Below are 15683 nucleotides of genomic sequence, written 5' to 3' on the forward strand. Positions count from 1 at the left end.
TGTGGGTGCCCAAAGTGGCCAGAGTTCTCCCTGGACCTGGAGTTAGAGGTGGTTGTGAGCTGCCTGATATGGGTGCTGGGAACTGAACCTGGGTGTACAAGACCAGTACATGCTCTTAACCACTGAGCCATCCATCTCTCCAGTCCAGTTTAGAGTAATTTTGGGAAATGGTGAAACCAGTACATCTCCCCCAAATCCTTGTGCTTTCCTTACTTGCCCTTCGGTGGCCTTGACAGGAGGAAAAGGGACCCACCCATGAACTGGTCCAGAGCCTCATCTCCACTCATGCCAGCATCGATGCCAAGATGGCTTCAAGCAGAGTGACGCTCTTTTCTGATTCCAAACCTTTGGGGTCAGAGGATATAGATAATCAGGGGTAAGTCTACCTCTCTTCTTATTTTTTTGTTTAAAAATTCTTATATTTATTGTGTGTTGGAGGGAATGCATGTGCCACAGCGTGTATGTGGCGGTCAGAGGACAGCTTATAGGAGTCAGTTCTCCTTTTACCATGTGGGCCCCAGGAATTGAACTCGGGTCATCAGGCTGGCAGCAAGCACCTCACCCACTGAGCCACCTCGCTGGCACTTTTCTAATTTTTAATTTTAAAAAGGTACAATGAAAATTATATCACCCGTCTGTCATTCTGTCATCATAACACTTTTTATTTTGGTAGATTCAACTCTGGTTTTTTGTTTTGCTGTGTATATTCATATATCTCTTGGTGTTTTTTCACTTAAATAACATCACATGGTAGTATTTTCTCAAAGAAAAACATGACTTTGTTTTCAACAGACGTGTTCAGAATATTCTCCAATGCTACTAAATGTTTGCCATGGGTTTCTTGAGTTCTCTAGGAGACCTCAGGCCACTTGGCTATCTTTTGGTGGCCAAAATTGTAGGGCAGTGTCTAGATGCCTATGCATGTCTGTCCAAAGCCACATCGCTTGTCTCTGTTTCTTTTAGATTGCTTTAGCTCCATGGGCATCAGTTGTCCAGTAACGGATATCTTCTTTTTCAGTCTGGATTGGAAGCTTGGGTGCTTGTATACTTTTGTACTTAGTGGGTACTTGGTAAGCCTTGATTTTTGTTCTGTTGATTCATGCCTCATGATCCTTCTGAAAATAATAGAGATGATGGAGAATAGAACTTGTTATAATGTATCATGGAAAGGTCGTGATGAAAACACCATTACCATATTAGGTAGTTGTTTTTTTCTTTTTTTCTATTTTAATCAATCTGTGTACATAGAAGCATACAGCTTAATACAATTAAACTCTTTCCTCCACCCCCCCCCCATCTGCTGAGGACTGAGGAGCCCAAGGCCTTACACTAAATTGCTAGGCAAGTGGTCTGTCTACCTCTGAGCTAAATCTCAAATACCTAAACTTTATTTAAATACTCTGAGCATTTACCTTTTCTGTCTATTCTTTATATAGTCATTTTGTCATTGCTGATGTATTGGCTTATGAATTCTCTTATGGCACACCTTTTAGTTTTTTGTAATTGATAGTTTCATAATTGTATATGCAGCACTACATTGAATAGCTCTGTGTAGCTTTCAGTTTATCCCATGGGTTTAGCATCTCAGTGATTCTATACCAGTTAATGGCTTTAGTGACTTCAAAATGGCAACATTCTCAATCTGTCATTTTTTTCACATTTGTTAGCAGACATTCTTTTCCTGTGTGGTGCTGAGGATCAAATCAGGCAGGGCCTTGCACATGACTAGCCAAACAGTCTAGCACTGATCTCTCTCTGGTCCTTTTTATTTGAGACAGGGGCTTGGTATTTACTTTCATCTGGCATTGAACTTGCTGTGTTGCCCAGTCTTCCCTTGAACTCTTGATCCTCCTACCCTTGAAAGTGCTGGGATAAGCACCAGCCCTCCCAGCGCCAGGTGGCATTCATTCTTTCTATCTTTTTCATTTTGACTTTATAAATATGGAGAGGCTTTAGGCAAAGATGTATGCTTAATTTTAGGAAGTTACAGGTTTACAGGAGCAGAACATTTGTTTCTTCCTTTGCCAGCATCAGATTGTTCTCAGTGGTCTTTAACTTGAGTGGCCTTTTGAGGGATTCCCAGGTAGGCTCGTGTGGAGACTTGGGTTGCAGTCTTGCTCAGTGAGCATCTAAGCTTGTTCTTTTTAGGAACAGCTAAAAAGTTGACATTGGCTTTAGTTGCTGAGAGCAGAGTGCTTACCTGACCTCTTCAGACACAGTGCTGGGACTTCAAGCTCTGTGGGACTGAGCTCTCACTGTTGGCTGGTGGAGCACAAGGCACGGTATCTCCTCTGAGCGAAACTGGAGTCCCCACCCCTCTCTTTGCCGAGCTGCTGCTTTAGTTCTTTGAGTTGTTGCGCTCTTTAAAGCGTTTCTTTCTTTCTCACCACATGTTCACCAGTGGATTCCATTTTCTTAAAACCAGCCTCATGAAGCCTCTGAAAGTTGGAGTTGTGGCTGGCTGCCGTTCTCTTATTTTCTCGTTTAGAAAACCCATCTGTGTACAGAAATCTTTTTTTCTGAAGGCTCCTTTGACACTTCATTGTTGTTTATTTCACTTTTTTGGGGGAAACTGCATTCTTGTCGTATCTGGCTGAGATGAAACTTTGTGGTAGTTCTTAGGTCTGTTTTCCTGTTCTTCCTGATTTCAGAACGCAGCAGGATCACTTGTTCTTATCTTGGAATGATCCTGCTGGAAGTCAGGCTTCCTAGGGACTGTCTTGCACCTCCACCTTCTCAGTTTGGTGACAGACCAGCTGGTGACAGACCTCTCTCCTTGCTCCTCACTGTTAATTTGTATTTTGGTCTTATCACAGAAGAATTCAGTTTTGATTTTCATCCTGATTCTTATTTTATTTCTTCTGGATTCAGGTGGGTTTTCAAAGCTTACACCTTGTCTGTCTTCAGATTAGCCAGAGGCCCAGACTTGCCTAAGTTATACAGGGACTTTAAAGAGTCCAGCCCCTATGTGGAAGGGACATCATTGAATTCTGCAATACTAGCAACACCCACATGGCCAGCTGACGTTCTTTAAAAACCACGTTTCACCGCCTACTTTATTGCTGTCTCATTGCTGACTACTAATGGACTTGTGTTTTACTCTTTTGGAGGGGCAGGGAGAGTTTTGAGACAGGTTCTCTCTGTACCCCTAACTGGCCTAGAACTCACTATGTAGACCAGGCTGGCCTGAAACTCAGTTTCTCTGCCTACAGAGTTCTGGGTTTAAAGGTGTTCGTCACCACACGCAGCTCTATTCTTTGTGTTACTGTCATTTTTTTCTTGATGCCTACATTTTCCCAGATGTGCCCGTTAGAGTGCTCAGTCTTTTCCCCTTTACACACATTCCTTTAGGCATGTGGATGTCACTTTCTGACACAATAGGATAATCTAGGCTTACATTTTATAAAAAGTCTTTTCTCTCTGTAAGTGCTTTACAAGTGATAGGGCATGAATTGGCTTATTAACTATTCAGTGTTTGTCAGACCGTTTTTCTTTGCTGGGTCATTTTAAAGAATGTGATGGTGTTTTATAGTGGTCCTAGTGATTGGACTAAGAGTCTTGCACGTGCTAGGCAGGCTCTATGACTCAACTGTATTCCCAGTCCTTTCTTTTTAATTGAGGTACAGGGTTTCGCTAAGTTGCCCAGGTAGTCTTGAACTCACTGTGTAGCCTAGGCAGGCCTAGAACTTTTTAGATCCTCTGTCCCAGCGTCCCATTTCTTTGCCTTATTGATTGGATTGCCATTTCTAGATTAAGCTAATCACTGTACAAGTTGAACCAGTTTGCATTTTTTTGGATACAGGCTGTGGATGCCAAAAGAAGAAAAGCAAGTGGATGTGAAAACTGGTCGAGTGCGTCGGAAAGCCGTTTTTGGAGATAAGGTAGATGTGTCTGGAGATGAAGAAAATGATGATGATGAAGACATGTCTGAAGATGACAGGATGGAAAGTGGCTCTAGTGATGATTAGACGGAAGAGGAAGATGCTAACATCACCAGGTCTAAGCGTAGTAAAAGGCAGAAGCTTGAGGAGCAGAAAGAAGACAGTGAGGTGGATGTGCCAGCATTTGCGGATAGCGACGATGATCTGGAGAGGAGCTCGGGGGACGACGGGGAGGCAGAGGATGCTGACGGAAGCAGTGAGGATGAGGATGAGGATGAGGACGAGGACGAGGACGAAGATGAAGACGAAGACTCCCCTGCAGGAGGGAGGGACGTTTTGGAATCCAAATCTCCTGGAGGAGATGGTGAAGCAAGACTGTCACCAGCTCATGATTGGAGTGCTGACCAGGAAGTAGAGAAGTCTTCTCCAGGGGGAAAAGCTGCCCTCACCACCTCTGATTCTGGCCATTGCACAGCTGAGGAGGCGTTTCCATCTGAAGACGAATCTGAGGAAAGCTCACTCAGCTCAGAGGATGAAGACTCGGAAAGCAGAGAGGCTGTTAGGACGAAGCTTGCCAAGCCTCTGGGGGACAGTGGGCAGAAACCAGAGTCAGAGAACTTCGTTGATGAGACCAGTGACATTGAAGATTTACTCAAAGAGGAAGAGGATCACGAGGAAGAAAGCTGCCCCACAGAAACGTCTGGTAAATGTGCTACGGAAAGGCTAGGCATGCTTAAATCGAAGTAGCTGGTTATATACATTTGGCATGCGAACTGTTGCTATGGGGATGTTTGGGGATTTGCTAACTACTTAAATGTGATATGATGGGGTCTTAGGATGGATGAGCTTTGGGGCTTGTGGCAGGGAGGACAGGTGAGCAGGTGTGACTGGTGTTGTCTTCCAGGTGCCCTCAAGTGGAAGGATGACCTCTCCAGGAAGGCGGCAGAGGCCTTTCTTAGGCAGCAGCAGGCCACGCCAAACCTGCGAAAGCTGATTTATGGGACAGGTAAAGACCTCTGCTTCAGAACTAGAAGTGTTTAGGTTTGTGGATCGCTTTCTGAAAAGGAAATGAGTGAGTGGCTGGAGATTGGGCTTGTGCTGCCAGATTTTATATTGGTAGAATTTTTTTTTTTTTTAACAGATTTAAAGTGTTTTAAAAAATTGATGGTGTGTGTGTATGTGCATAATGGGAGTGGGGAGGACATTGCCAAGGTGTGGAGGTTGGTGAAGAATTTTATGGAGTCAGTTTTCTACTACCTTTTCATGGATTTTAGGGATCAAACTCAGGTCATCAGGCTTGCGTGGCAAACACCTTCACCTGCTGAGCCATCTCATTAGCCTTGGCAGATGGTTTTAATCATGTCATGAGGTCCATAAGTAGACTAGTGGGTTGCCATAGAAGTTTTAACGAGAATACTGTCCATTATGTCATTTTATAATCCCTATTTAAAAGTCCTTCATGAGACTTTTTTTTTTGTACAGTTTGATGCTAGGAAAGTATTTCCACCTGTGAAAGTTTTTTATGTATTTTTTTTATTTCTTTTTTTATGTTTTGTTTTTTCCTTTCTGAGACTGCAGGCCCTGTAGTGTACTGTGTTCTCCTTCCTGCCCTTGTTCACTGATGTTTTTAGTTTATTAAGCCTGTTTCTATGTTCATTTTGAAATAGAATGCAGAAATAAAGTGACGAGCTTTGTGTCATGCTTCCCAGTTGCTTCATGGCAAAATTGGAGAGTGGCATGAGCTGATTTTCTTTTAGATTTTTTGCCCAAGGACATTGGGGAACCAAATACTCTTCAGAAAATCCTCTATAATAATTTAAAGTTCTGCCTTTAAATGTCTTCCCTTCCCCAGCCTCCAATATTCTCACTCCTCAGTGGTCTCTGCTGCTGCTTACCAGAGGATAAGTCCTCCAGCTAATCATGTGGTGGCTTTTTGGGGGGCTCTTGGCCCACCACCATACTTACTGTGAGCAGGGACCCACAGCTCCTTGAACCCTGAGATGTATGGTCTAACCATTTGAGGGCGGGGAGGCTTGGGGTTGAGGTTTTTATTCTCACCTTTCTTTTCGGTGACTCTTCAGTGACAGAGGATAATGAAGAAGAAGATGGAGATGCCCCTGAAGAGCTTGGAGGACTGTTCCGTGTCAGCCAGCCTGGTAGAGCGTGTAAGCACAAGGCGGACTCTTTGGACTGCTCCAGGTTTCTCGTGGAAGCACCACACGATTGGGATTTAGAGGAGGTAACGTGATGCTGAGTGGTATGTTTACTAATGAAAGAATTGGGGCTAGAGGCACAGCTCAATGGCAGAGTGCTTACCTAGCATATGGAGACCCTAAAGTCAGTCCCCTGATTCCCTCCCCACATACAGATGCAATGACAGAATTGAAGAATTGTTCTGGAAGAACCTTGTCTGACTTCAGTATTGCCTGCTTGTCACTGGCTTCATTTCTCTAATTTGTCTCTGGCTTTATTTTTCTAAGAAGTCATTTCTCCAGATGTATTTAGTGTATTTATTATACACTTAGCAGCAGCGTGCTCTGTGTGTACTTGTGTCGTGGAGAAAAGGAAGATGTTCTGCTGTTAGTGTGAATGACACCATTGCTCTTTACTTAAAGCATTGCACATCAGTTTTTAATGCATCTGAAACATTTGTGTCTTACAACTAGCATATAGAGTGTCTTGATTGGCACACATAATTTCTGCTCCTTGACACAGCTGTTCCTCCCCTGGCTCACCCGGCTCTAGTCAAACTGGAATTAATTCAACGCTCAACCTTGCCAGGGTGGAATCCCACATTAGACTCCCCATTCCCATACTTGTCTTTGGGAATTTTTTATCTTCCCAAGACTGATATCTTGTCATTCAGTTTAGCTTAATGTTACTCCTCAGATTACTTATAACTCATTGTGTTAGCACTTAATGTTTATGAGATTTTGCTTACACATCTTTTAGTGAAAAATTGAATGCAGATAAAGGAAATCACAAATAATTTTATGATTAAACATGAATTTTTAGGAAGTGGATATTCCTGTGGCCCCGACTTCCCAGAAGTGCTGTGTGTGATACCGCTGTAACAGGCCCTTTCTTCTGTGGGTGGAACTGCATCTAGACTTGTGATCTGGGCTTGTCTTCACAAGTTTGCATCACTAACCTGCACAGTTTAGCTGTACGTGGTTTACTTTCCCATCCCCTTCTCGTTCTTCTTCCCTTCCCCCTTCCCTTTCCCTCCCTCTTCCTTCCTCCCTCCCTCCTTGCTTTGTTGAAAGAACCAAGAGTTTGATGTGTAGAGTTTCTCATATTGGGGGCTTATTTTGTGGGGTGCATTGTGTCCTTGTGTGCAGTTTGCCAGGTTCTTTCTTCTGGATTTCCTTTAAATATAGTTTCTGTGGCGATGGGAATAGTCTGTGTCTGGGCTGTTCAGTGTGGCTGCCTGTGGCTTTTGAGCACTTCTAATGTGGTTACCAAGATTGAAGAAGTAATTTTATCTTAATTATTCTTAATTAGGCTAAAATTAAATAAACACATAAATGGCTGTAATTACTCCATGGACAAAACATACAGATTCTAAGATATTGGTGGGTTAAGTTTGATTTTTTTTTTTTTTGACACAGGGTCTCCCTGTAGCCCCAGCTGTCCTGGAACTCACTATGTAGACCAGGCTGGCCTCGAAAACTCTCAGAGATCTGCCTGCCTCTGCCTCCTGAGAGCTGGGATTAAAGGCTTGTGCCACCACACCTGGCAAGTTTGATTTTTTTGAGACAGTCTCTCTGTAGCTATAGCTAGCCTGGAACTTACTATGGAGTCTTGTTAATCTCACAGAGATCTGCTGTCTCTGCCTCCCTGGTGCTGGGCTTAAAGGCATGTATCACCATGCTTGGCTAAGTTTGATTTTTTTTTAAATGTAATATTTTTTGATAATTTCATACATGTATATAATGTATTTTGATCGTAACCACCCTGTACTCTCCCTAACAGGTCCCCCAAATTCATGACCTTTTTAAAATTTTTAGGAATTTTTGCATTCCTTCTTTCTAGGTGGTGGAACTTTTTGGATCTTTTTAAGACAGCCCCAGCTGGCCTGGAACTCACAGAAATCTGCTTGCCTCTGCCTCCCAAGTTCTGGGACTAAAGGTGTGTGCCATCACACCCAGCTAGAACCTTTCTTTAGGAAGCACATGAAGTCTGACTCTTTACTTGGTATTAGCAGTTGGTGTTCAGTGGCATAGGACCATTAATTTCTTAAGGTTATAGAATGGAAAGTCAAGTATTTATCATTATTAACTGGAATAATTATATAAAGAGAAACTTATTATCAACTAATGTTGGGTTATGGAGGATAAAGGCTTGATTTTTTAAAAATACTTTTTTTTGTTTATTTGTTTGTTGTTGTTTTGGTGTTTTTGAGACAGGGTCAGTCTCTATAGCCCCAGCTGGCCTGGAACTCACTATGTAGACCAGGCTGGCCTCGAACTCACAGAGATCTGCCTGCCTCTCAAGTGCCAGGATTAAAGAAGCATGTGTGACCACGCCCAGCAAAATACTTTCTAGAAATGATTTTCCAAGGTGATTGTGTTAAAACGTCATGGATTTAAATATTGTTAGTGTGTCTCATTCTGTGCACCTGTTACCCTTACAAGCTCATGCTTTTTCCTCTAGGGTCCATGGGAGGGGCTCACGTGGCTCCTAGGTTCTTTTGACATGAACATAGTCATTCTTCAAGGAGTCTTTGCTCTCTGATATGGGGTATCCATTATCATCTTGTATGCTTTTGACACCAGATTTGGGCTCAGCCATAAAACATGCTGATTTCTTTTAGAAAATGGTATTTGAGTATCAATCTTAGTGTAGGAGTCCTTATTTGATGTTACCTGGTTATTGTTTCTAGGTCTTCCCAGCTGCTAGGGCTAGGATTCATGCAGAGATGTTCCTTCATGTTCAGAACTTTATACATTGTAGCTACAGCTGTAACTACTTTCCCACTAGAGAATTATTCCCTGGTTGAATCTGAAGGTAGTCACATGACTGCTCTTCTCCCTTATCTCATTGTCACCTACAGAACAGTGTCAGTAGTAGTACACGTTAGTGACTATTGATGAGATTCGTGAAAAGTTTTTTCCCTTATGTAGTCCTCCTCTCTTTTCCAAAAATAGCTGTGCAGTTTACATTCCCACCAGCATTATTTGTGGCTTCTAGTTTATTTACATCTTCACCAACAGTTATTTATATCTGTCTCTTTTACTATAGCCACTCTAGGGGAAATGATGCCACGTTGTGGTAGTAGTGATTTGCATTTCCCTGATAGCTAATGATGTTGAGCATCAATGCAGGTGATTTCTATTTGTATGTATGCTTTTAAGAAATATCTGTTCATACTGCCTCCTGTTTTTAAAAAAGATTTATTCTCTTTTTAATCATATGATGTATCTGTGCCCACAGAGGCCAGAGGTGTTGGATCCCCTGGAGCTGGAGTTATAGGTAGTTGTGAGAATCAAATTCTGGTCCCTCTGGAAGAGCACTTTGTGCTCTTAACTGCTGAGCCATTTCTCCAGCTTCTGTTTGCCTAAGAGTTTTTATGTATTCTGGGTACATGCCCCTTCAGATACATGATTTGCAAATGTTTTCCTGCCATTCTATAGGAATTAAGTTTTTATGCAAACATGGTACATTTGGATTAACACGTAACAAGACCAACTTTGTAAAATTCTCTCCTATTGACATTGTCTTGGAACAGTGATACACTTTGAAAATTAGTTGAGTGGATTAGTAAAAACGTGGTTACCTGCAAGGTCAGTGGGCTAATAGTACTCTATAGATCCACTGCTTAATGTTGTGGCAGGTTGTATGTCTATGGTTATATTGTCAGTGTCAAAAGTGATCTTACAGTCTTACATGGAATGAAAATATCCATACAAGTATGTATTTACTTACTAAGTTTTTGAGACTAACTCTGTTTAGCCAAAACTGGCCTGGGTCTCAGTACGTAGTCTGGGCTGACCTTGAATATCTGCCTCAAGATTGCAGGCTTGTGCCACCCAGTTAAAGAGCCCTGAGAAATTTTTAAGGCAAGTTGTTGCCTGCTATCATTTCTCCAGAACAGTCATTTGACCGGCATGGTGGTGCATGCCTTTAATCCCAGCAGTTGGGAGGCGGAGGTGGACAGATCTCTGAGTTTGGGCCCAGCCTGTTCTATATAGCAAGTTCTAGGTCAGCTGGGGCTACAGGTAGACCATGTCTCAAAAAGACACCCCCCCCCAAAAAAAAGCCCAAAACTACTTGTTTTGCACAAGTTAAGTGCTGATTTTTCTGTGGCAGGTTGTAAACAGCATCAGAGATTGCTTTGTGACTGGGAAGTGGGAAGAAGATAAAGATGCAGCCAAGATCCTAGCAGAAGACGGTAAGTAGGGACTACAGATTTCCTTTGTCTGCATGTGTCTGAACATACATGTGGCGGCAAGAGGACAGCTGGGATGTCATTTCTCAGGTGGTGTTCCTCAGGTACTGCCCACCCTTTGTTTTGAGGCAGGGTTTTTCATTGGCTTTGAAGTTGCCAAATACACTAGGCACTATGCTAACTGGCCAGCAGCCCCTGTCCCCTTCCTCCTATTGCTGCCTTCCGCATGCAGGGCTGCAGGCACACACCAGCCCCTGGCTTTTGTTTACATGGATTCCAAGGAGAGAGTTTGGGTCTTTGAGCTCGTAAGGGCAGCACTTACTGACCGCCATTTCCCAGCCCAGCCTTTTTATTTCTTAACTTGTAGTCAGGTTGAAAATTGAAAGTTAGACAGCTGTAAATACTTTGGGGAATTGACAGTTACAGTAATATCCTGGTTTTAAATGACCTTGTTTTCTCTCCTTAGCTAACCTAGCCACTATTTAGGGACCTTAGAGAAGAGTGAGAAACTTTCCGTAAATTTTTTAAAAATAGATTTGTGTGTGTGCACATGCACACATGAAAGAGAGAATTGTACTTAATACAATTATTCTAATAAGAAGTAATAGCCAGGAAATTTAGAATTAAAAAGTATCTGTGGTAAAAATATGTATCATAATAGAATTCCACCACCCATGAAAGACCTGTTAGCATTTTCACACATTTCCTCCTATTCATTTAAAATTGTGTATGTGTAAATTTTACCTTTAAGAATTTTATCGTTTCAAATTTTTATGTTTACTCTCTAGATGCCATCCCAAAATTCATGTCACAGTTTTGGTGACACTTAATTTTGTACTTTGTTCATATTGCAAAGAACCCACTTCAAAAAACAAGTCAAACAACCCAAAAGTAACAAATACATATATTTTTCTTTGTCAGTGAGATTAATTCTTTTAAAATAGCTAACTTTTTGTTCAGTGATTTTTTTTTTCTGTTTTTATATTTTTACCTTTTCTGTTCTGCTTAAGTATTTTTTTCCTATATTATGGGTTTGAGATCTTTTCCATTTCCTAAAGCTTGCATGTGGTGACCATCTGTGGCCATCAGCAATGGCTGATTCTGCTATTCTTTTTGTCCCTTGGTAACATGTTAAAGCTGGTTTTGTAAACATTTTTTATTTTGTGTGTGTGTGTGCTGTTGTGGGTGTGCATGCATGTGTATGGATCAGAGAATAACTTGCAGAAGTTGATGCAGGATATCAAACTTGGGTCCTCAGGCTTGGTAGCAGGCACCTCTAACTGCTGAGCCATCTCTCCAGCCGTGTGTGTGTGTGTGTGTGTGTGTGTGTGTGTGTGTACGTACGTGTGTGTACTCTTTTTGCCTGTAACTTGTTAGTAGCACAGACTCTTTGGCTCATAAGTGAGAACGATCTCTTCCTATGGACTCGGCATGGTTTTGAGCTCTAGTTAGTGTAAGACTGCCCCAGGGTGCAGTGCATGCTGTGTCGTGTGTCTGCTCTTCAGTCTCTTTCTCACGTGGGCAGTTACCAAGTTGTGTCTGTTTGAAATGTTGGTTTGGGGTCTCCCCTTGTGGGCTTCAGGTACCTTCGCAGTGCCCATTGCCTAGACTAGAAATGTAGATTGGGTTCATTCTTTTCCAAAGAAATATTGAAATACAACTAGGAAAAAGTAAGTGCGGGATTGTTTCGGCAGGCACAGTGATGGAAACAGCAGTGAGGTTTGCAGTGCAGAGCACACAGTCTGCCAGGGGCTGGGAACTGCTGGAGTCACGGGCAGGCTCCATCTGCAGAGTAAACACTGAAATCTTCTTTCCCAGAGGAGCTCTACGGTGACTTCGAAGACCTAGAAACAGGAGATGTGCACAAGGGAAAACCGGGCCCCAATGCTCAGGTATGGCTTTGCTGCAGCCCCTACCAACCTCGTCTACTGCCAGCATCCCGAGAGATCTGCCCTGAGAAAGGCACATCTGGACTTACCTGTCAGATGCGTGGTTCCTTCCTAGAAGTGTGGGACAGATAAAAGGTTTATACAGTCATATGGATGGATGGTGTCTACTACCCCATCTTGCCAGAGTCATTTACCAAGTTCCTTGTGGCTTTTTTCATTCGTAGACATTTTAGCCTGAGTCTTACTTTTGCCATCATTCTCTGATTAAATTTTAAACTGTCATTTGAAAAAAAAAAGCAATCCCTCTTTCTTCCTGATGGTACAGTGTCTCAGAGTGTCTGGGGGAGGCGGGGAGACAGTTCCTGTTTTATTCATGCTTGGCCTCCCAACCCGCCAAAGAAGTGGCGGTTCAGTGTAATGTCGTCAGCTGTCTCCTGGAGCAAGAGCTTGTGAGGCACCAGAGTCTGTGTGAGTTCATGATAATCATAACAAAACTTTTTATATGTCAGATAGAATCGTTTGTAAAAATTGCTCTGTTTAAAGAAAAGATCTCCATAAACTTCCTAATGCTTTTTATTTTGGACATTTAAGAGCGAAGATACTGAAGAAGTTAAGGAGGAAACCGACCCTAATGAGGAGGAAAGTGCCAAGAAAAAGCATTTGAATAAGAAGAGAAAATTGAAGGAGCTGTTTGATGCAGAGTACGATGAAGGAGAGAGCACATACTTCGATGATCTTAAAGGGGAAATGCAGAAACAAGCTCAGGTGAGAAACTGGGTTCTTCCACCTCCTTCCATGGTGGTGGCAGTGTGGGACCCCGGCTCTGGTCTCTGCTCCCTGACCTGCTCCTGTGTCTCCATCTGAACCCCTAGGCTGAGGTCCATGTGGGCATGATTGTTCAGTCTTTGAGTTGCTCTTCTGTCTCACCAGAAAAATGTCAGTACTATTTTGTACCAAGCATTGCATGTCAGGAAGCAGAAATGGCTGAGACATAGTCTCCGTTCTGAGGAGCTTGTGTTCTTGAGACAAGGAGAGAAGGACAGAAAAAAATTAAGGGAATCTGGGAGGGAAAGAAGTCCCTCCCCCTGGGGGCTAGTTTGCATTTCTAGCTGACTCAAGAAACATCAACCCAACTGAGAAATCAAAATTACCTACAAAAACAGTGCCTGTTTTCCTGGAGATGCTCAAACAAGAGCTTTCAAAGCAGCAAACTGCTTATTTCAGGCCAGAGTGTTTGTGGTCTCAAGTTTAACTGTGTTAGCATTCCTCTCTCATCTCTAAATCTGAAATTGTCTAGATACATAAAACCACCTTAAAATTTCATTTACAATGGAAAATTTTTCCTCCGTGTGTGTGTGAGTGTATGTGTGTGTGTATGCACGCACACATATATCCATGCTCACGAGTGATGAGTGCCTCTGTGTACACAGTAGAGACCACCGGACTTGAGATGTCCTGCTCTGTTGCTTTTCACCTTAGTCTTTTGAGACAGGATCTCACAGAACCTGGAGCTAGGCAGTAGCCAGCAAGCCCTGACAATCCTCCTGTCTCTGCCTTTCCTGGGGTTGCAGGCATGCATGGCCATGCCCAGATTTTTGAAGTGGTTTCTACGGGTCCAGACTCAGGTACTCAAGCTTGCACAGCAGGCACACCCACTGAACCACCTCCTTAGCCCATTAAGGAAAGTTCTTTAAGATAAATAGGTAAACCAACTCATATTTTTATTTAATTCTTAAGCTTTCTTTAATTTTTAAGCTTTATGCCTTGTTGTAGAGTACATTCTTTGAAAAATATAACTTTAAAAGGTGTAAAAACATATGTACTATTATAAAAATAGCTAAGTATGACTTAGTCTCAAGAAGTCCACACTCTGAAAAGAAGTCTACACCCATGTCCTGTGGGTGCGTGGTCTTCTTTTCCTTTCTCTCTATATAAGTAATCAGTAAACCCACTAACTCCTTTCTGATTATCTTGAACTTCTTTTCTTAAGGGAGAAAGGCTACTGGCAGCAATGCTAGGCTGCATCTCTTCTGACACAGAGATTGAGTTGAGACAGTGCACTTCTTACTGATTTGAATAAGAAGCTGATTGGTGGTCCATGTGGCTTATGCACACAGAGTGCTTTCCAGGAGAGTTTTCTGAAAACATACTTTGGTCAGAGTTCAGAAGGGTAGCGTGTGGAGTCAGGTGCATAGTGGAAAGGGTGTATGCAGAGAGAGAGATCGTGGGGTCCTGCCCATGCTGACTGAGCTGTTGGTTGTAGTGATCTTGCTCAGAAACAGATACAAAGATGGATACACAGTTCATGGACAGTGTTTGAGTTGCTCTTTGATGGTGGAAGCTCTGAGAAGTCCCTAGAACTGGGACATACAAATTAACTTCATATGATTTGTGAAAATGGGGTTGGCAGGCTTTGCTCAGTCTAGAGCTTCATTGAATCAGAGAAGTTTCTCCTCTGCTCACTTGAGAGCACGTATGCTTACATGGGAACAGTGCAGAGCAGATGCACGTGTGCAGAGAAGTGTCTCCTGACCAGTCATAAACTAGTGGTTGTTCCCAGTCTGCGCTGACCTTTGACAGAGTGACTGAGAAATGTAAAGCTAGTCCTGTAGGCTTTGTTTCCACCATTGACAACTTCAAATCACCTGTGCACCATAAGGAACTTTGACGTTTCCTCTCTGATGAAGTGGGGCCGGCAGAGAGGCATTCGTGAGCATTTCTCTTTGATAGGATTCAGAGATTAAGGTAGCTTGCTCAGTAGGGGGTTGTGGCAGCAGAAGGTGTTAACATCATTTGTTTGAAGGCTGGCGTAATAGGGTTTACTGCTACACTACACGTGGAGTGAGAGTGACTGAAGGCTACAGCGAGCTCCTGGAAGGGTGGCTTCCCAAGGCCAACAACCTTGGGCAGAACATCCTCTGGTCAGCCAGTCAGGTTAGCAGTGATACTCAGACAAGCCAAGTGTTAAGTCAGATCAGGGACTTAGATGTCCGTCCTCATCATGCAGCTACTCTTCTAAGCCATAAGAGAAAGTGCTTGGGAAAGTGAGCACAGAGATGGAGAATAACAGGGGGTAACCAAGACACAGAAATGTCAGAGAACAGGAGGCATGCTAGGTGCTGCTGAGAGAAACACTACCACTTCAAAGCTTTACTGACATGTTCGCTGTAATGGAGACTTGATCACTGGTAAATGAGCGGGGAAGGTCTTCAGTGACGTTAGCAAACATTTTCGTGGAGTGGTAGGTAAAAGCCCAATTCTAGTGACTTTAAGAGAATAGGAGCTAAAGGTCTAGAGGCTGACTGGCCGTGGGAAATGTGGAATTCTGTGCAAAGGGAAGCAGAAAAGTAGAGCAGTAGTAAGAGTATGGGGCATCTAGCCTGCAGATGACGTTTGGCAGGGAGTGTTGCTGAGTAATCTGCAGAGTTGCTTTCCGTGCTGCCCGCAGAGCCACCTGCACATGTAGTGGTACTGACCGCTTATAATGATAACTAATACAGCTGAAGAATTATATTTTCAGTG

General features: G+C 42.9%; 1 protein-coding gene across 1 annotated transcript in view; it reads left to right on the forward strand.

The window, feature by feature from the left end:
• Bms1 (BMS1 ribosome biogenesis factor) overlaps positions 1-15683 on the forward strand; it is a 39288-nt gene that overhangs the window by 10131 nt on the left and 13474 nt on the right. The window contains 7 exon segments of the mRNA XM_008832696.3: positions 237-376; positions 3803-4584; positions 4786-4887; positions 5963-6120; positions 10194-10275; positions 12091-12164; positions 12753-12926. Coding sequence (XP_008830918.1) covers positions 237-376; positions 3803-4584; positions 4786-4887; positions 5963-6120; positions 10194-10275; positions 12091-12164; positions 12753-12926 — 1512 coding nt within the window.

The sequence above is a fragment of the Nannospalax galili genome, unplaced genomic scaffold (assembly GCF_000622305.1).
Source record: "Nannospalax galili isolate Female #2095 unplaced genomic scaffold, S.galili_v1.0 scaffold1036, whole genome shotgun sequence".
Lineage (NCBI taxonomy): Eukaryota > Metazoa > Chordata > Mammalia > Rodentia > Spalacidae > Nannospalax > Nannospalax galili.